This window comes from Apteryx rowi, unplaced genomic scaffold (assembly GCF_003343035.1).
Source record: "Apteryx rowi isolate R43461 unplaced genomic scaffold, aptRow1 scaffold_432, whole genome shotgun sequence".
Classification (NCBI taxonomy): domain Eukaryota; kingdom Metazoa; phylum Chordata; class Aves; order Apterygiformes; family Apterygidae; genus Apteryx; species Apteryx rowi.
This window is the reverse complement of record NW_020450686.1, coordinates 487,230-500,546: the sequence shown is the minus strand read 5'-3', so window position 1 is coordinate 500,546 and position 13,317 is coordinate 487,230. Positions and strand designations below refer to the sequence as shown.

The following is a 13,317-nucleotide window of genomic DNA, read 5'->3' as shown; positions in this document are numbered from 1 at the left end:
GCAAAATTATTCACAGCTGGTGGAGAAACTGGGCTGGTCATCCCAGTAAACACTATGCATGCTAGCAGCTGTCATTTTTGTTTCCAGTGCTACAGAGAGGGTGAGCAAGCGAAGCTGCAGCCTATTCAGACTATTATTTGCATTACTAGGAAATAGTGGGGTCATTAGCTCAAAAATACATTCAGCTCCTTGAGCAGCAGCTGGCTGCAGTGAAACAGGGGATCCAGTTGGGGTTTGCTCTGATACTTGCCTACTCTGAGGCATTATTATTCACAAGCACTGAGACTGCAAAGGTGCTGCCAGAGGATGTAAGAAGCAGCAGGCCAATCCTGCCAGGCTCACCATGTGCCCAGCTGTGATACCCAGGCTCCTTACTGAAAAGCTTTTAATAGCACTAACAAGAATTTGGGGTTCCTTCTTCCCTTCACCTAAAGGCTATGGTGTATGCAAAACATCTTCCAATTAAGGCTGCTGGGAAAGCATGAAGATGAGAGTGCCAGAAATAGCAGGCACCACCCGGTTCCTCTGCCCCGGCGCTCAGGGCAGCTGCCTTCACCTTCGGAGGCTCGCCACCCTCTTCTGCCACCAGGGTCTGGTTAAAAAGGAGTCTTTCAGGTTGGCAGTCCTTATTAGCAAATTAATCTTCAAATCCAAAGAAGGATCTAAAAGTCTGAAGGAAAAAACGGAGATAGAATTTTTGTATTCAATCCAACAGTACTTTCACTTAAGCAACCAGCCAACCCTCTGCACTCTGAGCAAGAGGAGGTTAGTTTATGCGAGCCATCCCAAGAGCTCTACCTGCTTTAACACTGAGAGCTCAAAAGCATTTCTTCTTCAAGACAACAGCTGTCATTTATGAAGCTGTACTTTACAAACCAACTTCTTTTTAACATCCATTCAGAGCAGAGATTGTCTGCTGAATATTTAACTATGGTACTCTTCTTTTTTTCTTCTTCTTTTCTATGGTATCCCAGTGTATTGCTCTTCTAGGCAATCTGTTGTCTCCTAGTTCTTGTAAAAGTGAGATTTTATTTTCTAAGGATAGGCTACTACTGCCACTGAAGTCAATAGCAAAATTTCCTGGAAATTGTGAATGATTGCTTTTCTACACATCTGTGTAGCACCTTCATGGATTAGACTCTTTTAATGAAAATAATGCATTTGATTGATTGACTTTTCTGATTTAACCCCACACTTATTTTTTATTATATCTATCCAAAACACAGTATGGTGACAAAAATAAATAAATCTAACTAGTCTGGCATTACAATTTCTCTTAAGAGGTCACAACTATGGCCCATGTGTATGAAAGTTTTACCTTGCAAAAGAAAATCAAGTACAGTAACTAGGCAGAATCAACCCATGCTTTTATTTCCATTGCATATAAAAATTTCATATGAAGGTATTGATGTACAGTACTATCCCATAGGCTGTAAGAGAGGCTAAGAAACCAGTGAAAGAATCATCATGTGCAATGTTCACACAAGTTGCCACTCTCAAGACATACCCAAAGGAAAAATCAAATTAAAACAATAACAAAAATTGTTCAGGATTTCTGTCGTTATAGTGTCCCTTTTATACTGTTTAAAACAAAAGCAATCAAATTCCTTTGGGCCAGGGCTGCTAAAATCTACAGTTTGTGTCAAAAAGGAGGCTCTGTTTTTCCTTGAAAAAGAATCTCTCCTTTCACTGAAGAGTCCCATGCTACAAGGGCTGGGCATCGCTGGGATGGGGAAGAGGTACCGACCTCACACTGGCAAATTCACTGCTGTCAGGAAGGAGTTCAGCGTGGTCGAGAACAATGTGATATTCAAACTGCAAGAGATGCTCAGAGTCCAACTTGCAAAACTAATACTAGTGTTATTAAAAGATCTAAAGGTTTACCTTTCTCCTGTAGACCTAGTGCATTATGCTGTACACACCTGTACAAAGCCTTAGATACATCTATACAAAATAAAAGCTTTGGCTGCTTATAACACTAATATTAGTGTTGGAAAGCATTTCCAAGATTAAGGTTGTCTTTTGTCCTACTTTATGGATTCTGCTTCTACAGTGATAGCTGGTGCTACTAAATAAAGAAGGAATATTAAGGATAATTGTAAAAGAACAAAGTGTATAAATCAAACCCTTTTAATTCCAATTATTTCATTTGCCAATATGCATTAGAATCAAATGTTTACTAGAGATGCTGGCTACATAGCACAGCTTCCAACACTGTTTCAGTAAAACTCAGTACTGAACCACAGCATCATTTTTTTTTAGTAGCAAGTAATGGCTGCAATAATCCCTGATGATAGTCTGTAAAAAAGATAATGAGAAAGGCAATACAATTATATTGCCAGAAGTCTGGAAAAGCTGGAACTTCCAGTGGGGTCATGGATGAAAGCTCATTCTAATATATATACTAGCTTGTACTAGTAACCCCATCAGTCAGCAACTAAAAATATGGTAGGAATGCCCAGCCCTAGCCCCACAGCTACCTTACTTTCAAATGCAGCAAAACAGAAGAAAATATTGTTTAAAGTTAAGGCACAGCCCTGGGACCAAAGACCTGCAGCTTTTTTATTGATATATCTTTATGTATTTTATACTTTTCTCGAATCTTCCATAAACAAGCTCTAAGGTGACATAGAATATATTACAGGAGAAAAAATGTACAAGGAATATGTATACACAATAATCATTCTCTCACCAAGAGTTTCCAAATATAGCAACACCACCCTGACAAGGATGATGTTATAATAAGAACTGATAATTTACAATTAACATTACAGTATGTACATTACAATAAATACATGGTTGTAAACAGAGACAAACAAGACTGTATTACAGGTAAGGTCATTTGGTGAGAAAAATGCATGGCACAAATAAAATAAATAATGCATTTTAAAAGAATTGTCAAAGCTTTCTGTAAAATCCATGCCATTCAAGTTTTTTAAACTTCTGAATGCTATTTGTTCTATCTATATTCTTTCATTATAGTTTTTTAAAACAATGACACAAAACAATTTAAAAATTCAAATACAGCATTATTGAGTACAGTAACTTGCAAGCTAAAGTGTACTGTTATAAGCAACATGAATTTTATTTTTTCCCCACTCAATACCCAACTCATTGCATTTTCTTATGGCAAAAATATTTAGAACACATAAAGCCACTTGTAAATTGTATTGTTTTAAAGCAGTGTGCAATGCAAAAACACACTTTGGCAAAAGAAGAAAAAAAAGATTGTACAGTGCATTATATCCCTGGCTCTAAGAAATGATATAATTTTCTATTATTTGATTGTCCATATGTATGGGTGTGTATCTCACAACATGGTGTTATTCTCTTTATTTACTTTCAATTAGTGCAGATATAAAACCTTTTCAGGTCCCTATTGATTATTTTGGAATTTATATTGCTTTTCCATTATTAAGGTTCCAGGCACTCTTGGGGACTGAAAGGATTTTTAGATGGGTTCAGGTTCAGGGAGAAATGATGAAGAACAAAAAAGTCAAAAACCAAAAAAAGATGAGTTCTCTTCATTCTCTTTCCTCCTTCAGTATCTTCTGTGCGAAGGCCCTGTGAGGGCTAAAGGTGGAGAAGTCTATGAACTGGATACAGAAGAATGCAAAAGGCATTTAAAAGCTGAATTATTAGCCAATAGGTTTTAAATAGGTTCTCATTTTAGATCGCAGACACTAAAATAGACACCTATTCGTATCCACAAATTTACTAAAAAAATGAATATAAACAGGGGAAATAATGGTTGTTTCTGTTTTGTTTTGTTAAGAGAAGATCTTGAACTTGCCATTTTACCAGAATGTTACAAAGTGGGAGTCTGTTAACTTCTCAAGGCAACTATTTCTCTACACTCAAAACTACAATTTTAATGAAGGGTAAAACAGAGGAGATAAAATTCCTTCTCATTTCATGTGACCTGTCAACAGGGCTGCAAAATGACAAATATGAACCCCTAACTTCCTTTAACTTTCCAAGTTACAAAAACTTTCAGTACCAATCAAACTTAAAAGTAGGATTCCCTCAGCACAAGTTGGATAAAGGTGAAAACATCTGGGACTGAAACAATGTGGAGTAAACTACAACACTCTTGAAGCATTGCTCATTTCCTTAAAAACATAAGGAAAAGAAAACATATAAAAAAAGAAAACATAAGGAAAAGACTGATCTGACTCTTCAAGCAACAAAACCATAAAAAAATGCTAATCATTATTATGTCTCAGATTAGCAAATGGTTCAACTAGACACCTGACACAGATAAAAAGTTAGTAAGGGAGACAAAACTTGTATTAGTCTGTTCTGACTTAGCAATCTATAGCTCCCAGCAAAAATATCCTGAAAATGATGTTTGAGAGGGGCTAATTTTATTAATACAACAGAAGAGCTGTTTTCATATTAAAAAAAAGGACAATTCATCACCTTTTTTACTGACTTTAGTCCTGCAAATCCTAATCTTAATGCTCCAGTTGGTTTCAATGGGACCACGTGTGTAAAGCTTAGTTTTGGAAGTAAGACAGAATTGGCAGGATCAGACCACTATGAGGAGAAGAGCACAACTAAGTTCCTCTAACATGTCTGGGAAAATTGTAATAAAAACTAAAGAATAGATGCCATCGTACTGAAAGACTTTTATGTAACATAAACGATATTCATGGAAGTGACTAATATATAAAATGATAGACTTTTACAGCTCAATATTACCATGAAATTCTAAGGTGCAAAAATGAAGGGAAGAAAAAAAAAAAACAGAAATATTATCCAGTGTAGCACAGATTTGTACTGAAAACTTGCAAGTTACTCTTTGGAAAAAAAATAACCAGTGGCAGATGAAGTCTGAAAGTGTTTTTCTTTAAATATAATACCTCAATACATTTAATAATAAAAGTAAGCTCTACAAAAGATTTCTTTTACATATTATACAAAATGCAGAGGTTAGTGCAACCCACTGGGTCACACTTTTTTCAGTCATGTATCAGGAAGACTTGAAATTAGAAAATTATGCAATTTCCACAGCTCATCTTCCTATTGGTAACAGATTCATGTTGTGTCCCATCACTTACGTGCATTTGTTTTCCAGTAGGAACCTCAGTTTATTTTCTGTTTCCTCTGATGATGAACATTTTTCAATGCTTTGCTTGTGAAATAAAATGAAATCAAAAGCTATCAAAGCATACCAGCCTTAAGTTGGCAGGTGGCACTCCTCTGAAAACATTTGCTCTATTTAACCAAATCTGCCAAATGGAGAGCTTGTTAAAATGTAGTTTATGGATGTTCTTCCCCCCGCTTTCTGATGCCATGGAGGTGAAAATTCTGGTTACAATATTCCTGAGTGCCAAACTGAGTCATCAAGGTCAGTTTTGATCGACAAACGTCCTGGCAGATGACAGCGAGTTGTGATCATGGTTGTAGCACGTGACATACACTTTGGAAACCTCTTCTAATTAAAAAAAATGACAGAGAGAAAGAGGAAGAGAATGGAAGAGGGCAAGAGAGAAAGAGACTGCATCTTCATCGTTACGTGTCAGGAGAATGGTCTTCTACTACACAGGGTTCTGTCTGGTTCTCCTCTTCCACTTCTTCCCCTACTTGCTCATCAAGAGGAATTTCAGTGGATTCTGAATCCTGGGTGCAAAGAGTCTTGGAGTCACTGCAGCTGGTGTCTTCTTCTACTTGACTTCCACTGTCCTTTTCGGTGTCTGACTCACCATCTTCCTCCAGGGTTAGTTCAAACTGGAATTTTTCAGTTTGGCCCTGCCTACCCTCTTCCTGGTCATCAGGTGCAGGAGACGGACTTTGAGGGATTGTGCTCTGGTACCATTCTCGATTGTCCTCCAGTGTATCTAAGATATCCTGGGCATCCGGGTGAACAAGATCCGCCCATGTCTCCCACAGAGGATGAACAATGTAGTCTATAAACCCCACCTGTTTCAAATAATGCAAAATTAGGATAAGATCTTATTCATAAAGAAATAAACAACTATGCAGAAAAGTCACGTTTATTTTTTCTGTACAAATGCTTTTTCTGTACAGACAGACACTTCTGATATTCATGCTGTCAAAAACGAAGAGAGAGCAATGTCTGAGAATGATAAGAGACACTAGAAACTATCCTGAAGGTGGCTGAAAGGAACCCATGCTGTTCTACATAGAAAACAGATTCTTTCAGCATTTCAAAAGTCTGATTCAGGATATTGGATAAGGACTTGGAAAGGATTTGTCTTCAAATGAACTGTTCATTCCAAACAAATCCACTGCATCTACTGAGCCAAACAGCTGTTTTATATTTAATTCTGCTTTTGAAGGAAATCCTAATGAGCAGATATACAATATTCTTTTCTGAAACATATGCTTCATTGCAGATAACTACAGTGATGGAATCCCTTCAGCAAATACACTGCTATGCCCTATGTTTTCACAGTAAGAAAACTCCCCACACCTGCTACTTGGATACTGAATTAACTAGGGGGGGGAAAAAAAGAAGAAATCTACATTCAGAAATTCATCAAAAGAATGGCTATGAGCCATCCTTTTCTATTAAAATGTCACAGTATGTTATTTGACTGCCATTCAAATCAATTACCTGTGATTTTTCTACTGATGCATTGTGCTTATCACACATGGGACTTATCTCCATTCCTCTCTCTCTTTCTCTATCTCCTTGACGGAAGAATTCCTCCATTATTCTGTCTGTCCACTGGCGATAGAGATGGAGTGGCTTGGTTGGATTGCTTAGATCTGCACAGTGCACCATATTCTGAAGAACCTAAAATAGATGAAAACATAACATCTATTGAGCACCTGCTGTGTTATTACACTAGAGAAAAAAAGCTCCTTTTCCATTTACACATTTGATAGCTGTGAAACAGAATCTTGAAAATACATGTAGTGCAAGATTTATTCTAAACAGCAAAAACTTATGTGTGGGGGTGGTTTTCACACTTGCATTAATAGCCATGAATGATCTCACTTCTGCAGCTTCTGCCTATATAAGAAGCAGAAAATGTTTGAGCAAAAGACCAATCAGGCAGATAGTTTGAAGGGTAGGTCAAAGCCAAATTCAATCCAGAAAAAGTGCTTTACCACCTCATTACTCTCTCAAAGAGTCACTCAGTACCTAACAGAATATGGCATATGTGAGAAACACATATGAAGAAGACAGAAGAGAAAGAGTCATGAAGTATGAATGGACAGTTGATCTAACCCATGCTGGAGACTGGGCAGGCAAATGTCATTAATGACATAAGTTCATGCAAGTGACCATTTTCAGATGAATTTTCTTACCTGAATCCTGTCTGAATAGTTATCAAGAAGTAGGACACCAGAACTTGTCACTTTTTTGGTTTCAACCATAGTTTTTAAATCAGCCAATAGATTCATATGCTTAGACATGTCTGTTGCAAGTACCTTGAAAGAAAGAAAGAAAGAAACAAGCAAATGAATATTAAGTAAATTATTTTACTGATTTATTAAAAACCTTTAAACACAAAAAGAAACAGTTCTGGGGGACAACATAATTCCTGTATCCGAATATATTATTAAAGTCTGAGTCTTGTGCACCAGTAGTGCCCAGATGATAAGTTTTTGTTTTATTTTAAAAATACAACAAAATAATTGGGGCGCCATTCATAAAGATTTGATCAGCCTAAGTTCATTGCCAACTCAGTAGCAAATTTTTAACTGTGATGGTGCAAAGGCAGACATAGACATTTTAGTATCAAAACAGCTTGAAGTAAGATTGTATAACTTTCAAAAATGTATAGCTGGTAATTAAATTGAAAAGAATCTGCTATTCATGTTTGGACAATACATAATAAAATTAAAAACTTCTAATTCATTGCTTACATGTCTAACAACATCTCTAATTTATCATAAAACTTTATTGTGCTTTATTATTCAGTTCGATAGCACGATGAAAGCGGGAATCTGAATCGGAACTTACGATGTCAATGACCATTTTCCTCAATGATTGCCTCTGTTTTTTGGTCAAATTCTGGAAAATGTCACAATTCTCTTCCTGCAGCAGCTTGAAGCCCACAGCTAAGTGGTGATTCTCCAGTACTGATGAGTCATTGTACATCAAGGCGAGTTCAGAATCTGCAGTAACAGTCACAATGCAGAATGTTACCAAAGCCTGTGCTTCCACTAAATCCCTTATGATTTTTCAGATTCATCACATTCATAACAGATTTAAAGATGAACTTTTAGAAACAGAATTCCTGTAGTTCACATCACATCACAAATTACAAAATTAATGACTGAACATCTTAACAAACTGAGGCAAAGTATTTTTAGGAAAATAAAAAGCAAGCTTTGCACCTGAAGTGTGTACACAGGCCTGAAGTGGCAAGTTAGAAATCAGTACAATGAAGATATTTTCAGAACTCATTTTCATATGTACACAAGGTCACATAGAAAATATTATGCAAAAACACACATACATTAAAACACATTTCTACTGTTTTCTCTTCTCCTTCTTCCCTCCCGCCACAACTATTAAAATTCAATTGTTTAAGTTAAGTTGCACCTATCCACTGCTCAGACCCAGGAACACAGAGCCGAGGCTTAGTTGCAGGTCAGGCAGACAGCGCACATCTTGCTTTTCAGACACTGTACTCATGCAATTATCTCAGGCACTCAGATGACTAGCAAATTAGGCCCTAGGGGTCATTAGTCTATGACAACAGGATGTTTTGAGAGGAGGCTGCTAGGACAGTAACAGCTACAATTCTGATCTTTTTCCTGGAAAGTCATGTGGCTTGAAAATGTCAGCAGTGGCCTTGCCTTTTGCCTCATACTTGAGTGCAATCAAGTACTGATGCCATAATGCTGCCTTCTCTCACAAAAGCGTTTTTAACTCGGTCATACTGTATGGCTGTGGGAATAAGTGGAGTTCACATACCTTCTTAGCAATGCCCATACTAAGGCACATGCAAGGTCTGCATTTGTCTACTTAGGCACACTGAACAGACAGCTTTGATAATAAATGCAGTTAAGATTATTTTCTGCATATATTTAGATTCTACACAGGTACATATCTGGATTGCATTCACATAATCAGGTTGTGTGTGTTTTAAGACAAGGTTTGCAAATGAATCTGTCATCAAAGAAGAATACTTTATAAGCAATCACACTTACTGACATTAATTTCTATTTACCACAGTTCTTCTATCCTAAATGTAGCCATACATAAGTCTATTCTACTGTTTGTCCTCATTATCTTCTTTTACAGCAGCTTTATTTTAAAATCCCTCTGGCTCAATGGGGTGCCAACAAAAGCTCTCCTCTTCAGATTTCATGAGTCTCATTATGCATTCCCCTGCTGTCTCCCTCTCATGTCCTGAACATGTCAATCTTGTGAATCAGGAAATCCTTCCTCTACTTTCCTTATCCAGATGGCAGCAAAGCCATAAAAGCAAAAAGGAAAAAGAAAGTGAATTTGTCAATGTCTTCTTCATCTTCCACAGAATATTTATAAAGCTTGCCTACTTGTTATTTTTCTTACAAGGAAGAGAGACAGTGGTTTACTTTCCTTTAAAATAGCCTTCTAGAAAGCCCCAACTGCAAAAGTCTAAACTGCGTTGGAAGGGTTTTAACTATAGAGAGAGCTAAAATGTGCTCAGTTTTGAATGGAGGTGGAAATAGAAGAAAGTTCCTCCTTGGCAATCTCCACAACATTTTACAAGTCTCAAGAGTATTTGTCAGGAAGGACAGACTTATGATAATTAAATAAGCATCTCGTCTGATGCTAACAGAATCTGGATTTGTTTATTCTCTAATAGTATTTAAGAGGGATCTGATTTTTAGACAACTATTTAAACAGACTTTAAATCCTGAAATAAGGAAATAATTTTTGGAAATATCACTTGTGAAAATTATAAAGAATAAGCTGAAATATGGCAAATATGTAAATGCTTTAAGAAACTATAAGTCAATTAAGCTTTTTTTAAAATATATTCTTATACTTCTTAATAAAAAGTTAATACATTGTAGGGATCAATGGAAAACACAGAACTAGATGGAAGCAAATGATGTTCCAGAGGCTAGGAAAATCTGGGGCTTGAGAGACTCCCTGTGTGACTTTTGTAAAAGCCATGTGTGCACTGAATTTTAAACTCTCATTGAAATTGATGGTCATTAGACACCTAAATAAATTTTAAATAAATAAAGTAAATAAAATATTTTATAAATAATTAATAATTAATAATAAATAAACGATAAATGATAAAATAAATCAAATAAATTTAAATTCGATGGTCTTTATCTCCATCTCTGTCCTCACAGTTTCTTCTTTGTGCACATAACAACTCAAAAGGGATAAATCCCTTTGCCTCTTTTCAGCTTGGCAACACGAGTACCAGTTGATGATATGTGTCATTCACATGGACTCCTTGTCTGCCTTGGCTGAATTTGAACTGCCTGCCTAAATGTAAAAGCTTTAAGTATCACTGCTGGTCCCTTCAACTAGCCAGTCATCCTGCTTACACTTAAGCAACTTAATGGTTTCCCCATAGCACTTCAAATGCACCAATATATTCTGCTATTCAATTTCTGACAAAACAAACAAATTAAAAGCTTTTATTTATATCTGCCTACTCTTAGGAATCCAGATGTTATGCACTGTTTTGTGGACAAAGCTTGATTCACTCTGTTCCTATACCAAGCTGCAGAACTGTACTCTTTATCAATACAGCACCTAAAATCTAGAGACAATCCCAGTCCTCCTCCTTCCAGATGAGTCATCAAATTGAATTTCACTACAGGGTAGCCCTCAGGCTATTAAAGCAAATAAAATTAGATGCAGGCAAGACTGGAGGTCTTATTTGAACGTACAGCAGCAATGAGTCAGAACAGGAGCTCCCTTCTTCAAACTATACTGCTCATTTTGGGTCATGCTATTTTAGCAGCAGTGCAGTAGATTCAACCAAGTGAAGAAATGACAGTGTCTATAAATGTGTAACCTGATGGGTCAAATATGCAAGCCTAGATATGTTTCAATTTCTGTAGCTTTTTCTTCTTATGTGCTTGGATTCTTAATATTATTTCAACTTCTGTACTTCTGGGCCAGTTATTATAAAAGAAGAAATCAGGATAGCAAAAAAAATAATAATGTATGACAGAACTTGCACTGACCTACAATGCACTACCTACTTAAAATAGTAACAGACACCACTGATATCAAAGCAGGTTACACTGGAGCAACAAGCCATTCAGTAAACGTGTCATTATCAGGTTCAATGAAGCTAATACAGCTTTTCTTCTAGTAGAAAATTAAAGGGGAGGAAGTGGTTCATGCAATGGTGCAGAGAACAGCCTTGAGGAATGGAAAATAAGTACACTGAGTTTTAAATTTGAAAGTTGGCATTAGGAATTTATTTCATTAGGGCTTTCTTCTCCATATATGTAGCAAGAGACACACAAAAGAGAGAAAAGGTTTGCCATAGACTGTGGAGATAGGCAGAGACAAGTCAGTCCAAGAGGCTGAATTAGTATGTAGAGGTCAGAAAACAACTATAGCGGCCATGGAGAGACAGAGATGGGCCTGGTCATCCGTTTTCTAAAAAGTAACCTGTTTTCTAATACGCTTCCAGTATAAACATATTAACTGTTATCTTTCTTTTTTGATATTTTATGTAATCTTCCTTCATTTTTCTCCTACAACTTTATTTATTTATTTAATGTAAACCTTACAAACTTCCAGGAAAGAGATCACACGCAATACGCTGAAACAGTGCCAGTATTATAGTGAGTTAAACCCTTAGTAATCCTTGCTAGTAGGTACTGTGAAGATTATTTCTAAGGTTACAAATAGTGCAAAATAATATAAACACCTATCTATTTACTGAGAAAAGGTACAAATAAGAGCAGACAAGGAATGAGCTGAATATTTTTCATTTGCAATGTGCAGATCTTGCAGCAAATCTATGAGAAAATCACAGAACATCACACTTACTTGTGTTGATAAGAAATTGGTTTGAAACCCCAGGATGATCTACATCATGTATTGCACTGGCAAAAATTGCTGCAAGAATCTCCAAATCAGTGAACACTGCCTAGAAAACCATGAAACAGAAATGACAATACCTAATCAATGAAAAAGTGTTTTCAGTAAAAGGACTGCACTTTGAAACTAGAGCTGAACAAGCAAAACAAATTTGAAGTGTATCGGGATTTTAAGAAGAGATTTTTATATATAGGTGATAATAACATTCTGTAAAATTGTCCATTACATAGACATTTGGTAAACATTTCAGGCTTAGCCATCAAAATAAAACTATCCTTACTTCAGAATTGCTGAACACTGACAGCATCACTAAATTCAGTAGCAGCTGAAGGTTTTTCAGCTTCAGTCTGCAAATACATTCACTTTTACTAGATCATTCAGTATAGATTTAGATCTCTGAACTACAGCACAAATTAAAGTTAAAAATTTCAGCCTGATTCTTACACATCATGGTATTATATTGTATCAGACATGCCTATGCTGCACAATAAACACATAGTACTGTATTTGAAAGGAGTACATCTCCTAAATGACATTGAAGAAAATGGTGACACACTACAAGGCATGTAACTTAAAGTCTACTGATTTTTCTTCTATATGAGATCATTAAGAAGATAAGAATAGAGGACTGGAAGGGACCTGATGTGACACTGAGTCCAGTTCACTGCTGTCACAAGAAACCAAGTTACATAATTGCCTTCATAACTGATCAAGAACAGCTTGTAAGTACATAGGTCAGCAGTGGCATCCAGGCAGATATTAGTATTTTAGTGGCTAAAACACTGCTAAGAACAAAGCCATAAAAACAGCTGATTTGCAAAAAACAAATAATGCTACTGGCAATCAGTTCAGCTGTTTGGTGAAGCCAGTGGCAATTTATGCAGACCTCATCTTCCTTTTTGAGATACAGACAGTCTTTCCCAAGAGAATTCTTGAGTCTCTGAGGATTGGGACATGCCGACAGTCTTAAGATCTGCTTATAATGCTCACTTTAATAAGAAGGTAAGGCAGAAACGTTCAGTAATATGAAAGATTGGTCATTATGAAAAAAAGAGTCAAAATGAGCCTTCTTTGAAAATGGGGGCAAATCCTTCTGAGCTACTGAAATTTCATCTACTATTTGCTTTATCTGTCTTTTTCCCCAACTTTACTGGGATATGTCAATGTTTGCTATAATAAGGATTGAATCGTGTTTCAAGAAGGGAAATAAATTTATATCTATCTTTCTTTCACTTCAAGAATTCACTTTCAGTTCTTCACATAAGAAATGTGAACTTTTTCAAATTTGAAATATCTATGAAAAAGTTGAAATT

The 13,317-nt window shown here is 36.3% G+C and overlaps 1 protein-coding gene across 3 annotated transcripts in view; it reads right to left on the bottom strand.

The window, feature by feature from the left end:
- Nucleotides 1-1,346: 1,346 nt before the first annotated feature.
- Nucleotides 1,347-13,317, bottom strand: part of PDE4D (phosphodiesterase 4D) — a 371,205-nt gene continuing 359,234 nt past the window's right edge. For all 3 annotated transcript variants that reach the window (XM_026076480.1, XM_026076481.1, XM_026076482.1), the window contains 5 exons: nucleotides 11,954-12,053; nucleotides 7,943-8,097; nucleotides 7,285-7,407; nucleotides 6,584-6,766; nucleotides 1,347-5,925 (listed from right to left, as the gene is read on the bottom strand). In XM_026076480.1, the coding sequence (XP_025932265.1) occupies nucleotides 5,518-5,925; nucleotides 6,584-6,766; nucleotides 7,285-7,407; nucleotides 7,943-8,097; nucleotides 11,954-12,053 (969 nt within the window). In that variant the 3' untranslated portion in view covers nucleotides 1,347-5,517. The remainder of the gene's footprint in view (nucleotides 5,926-6,583; nucleotides 6,767-7,284; nucleotides 7,408-7,942; nucleotides 8,098-11,953; nucleotides 12,054-13,317) is intronic.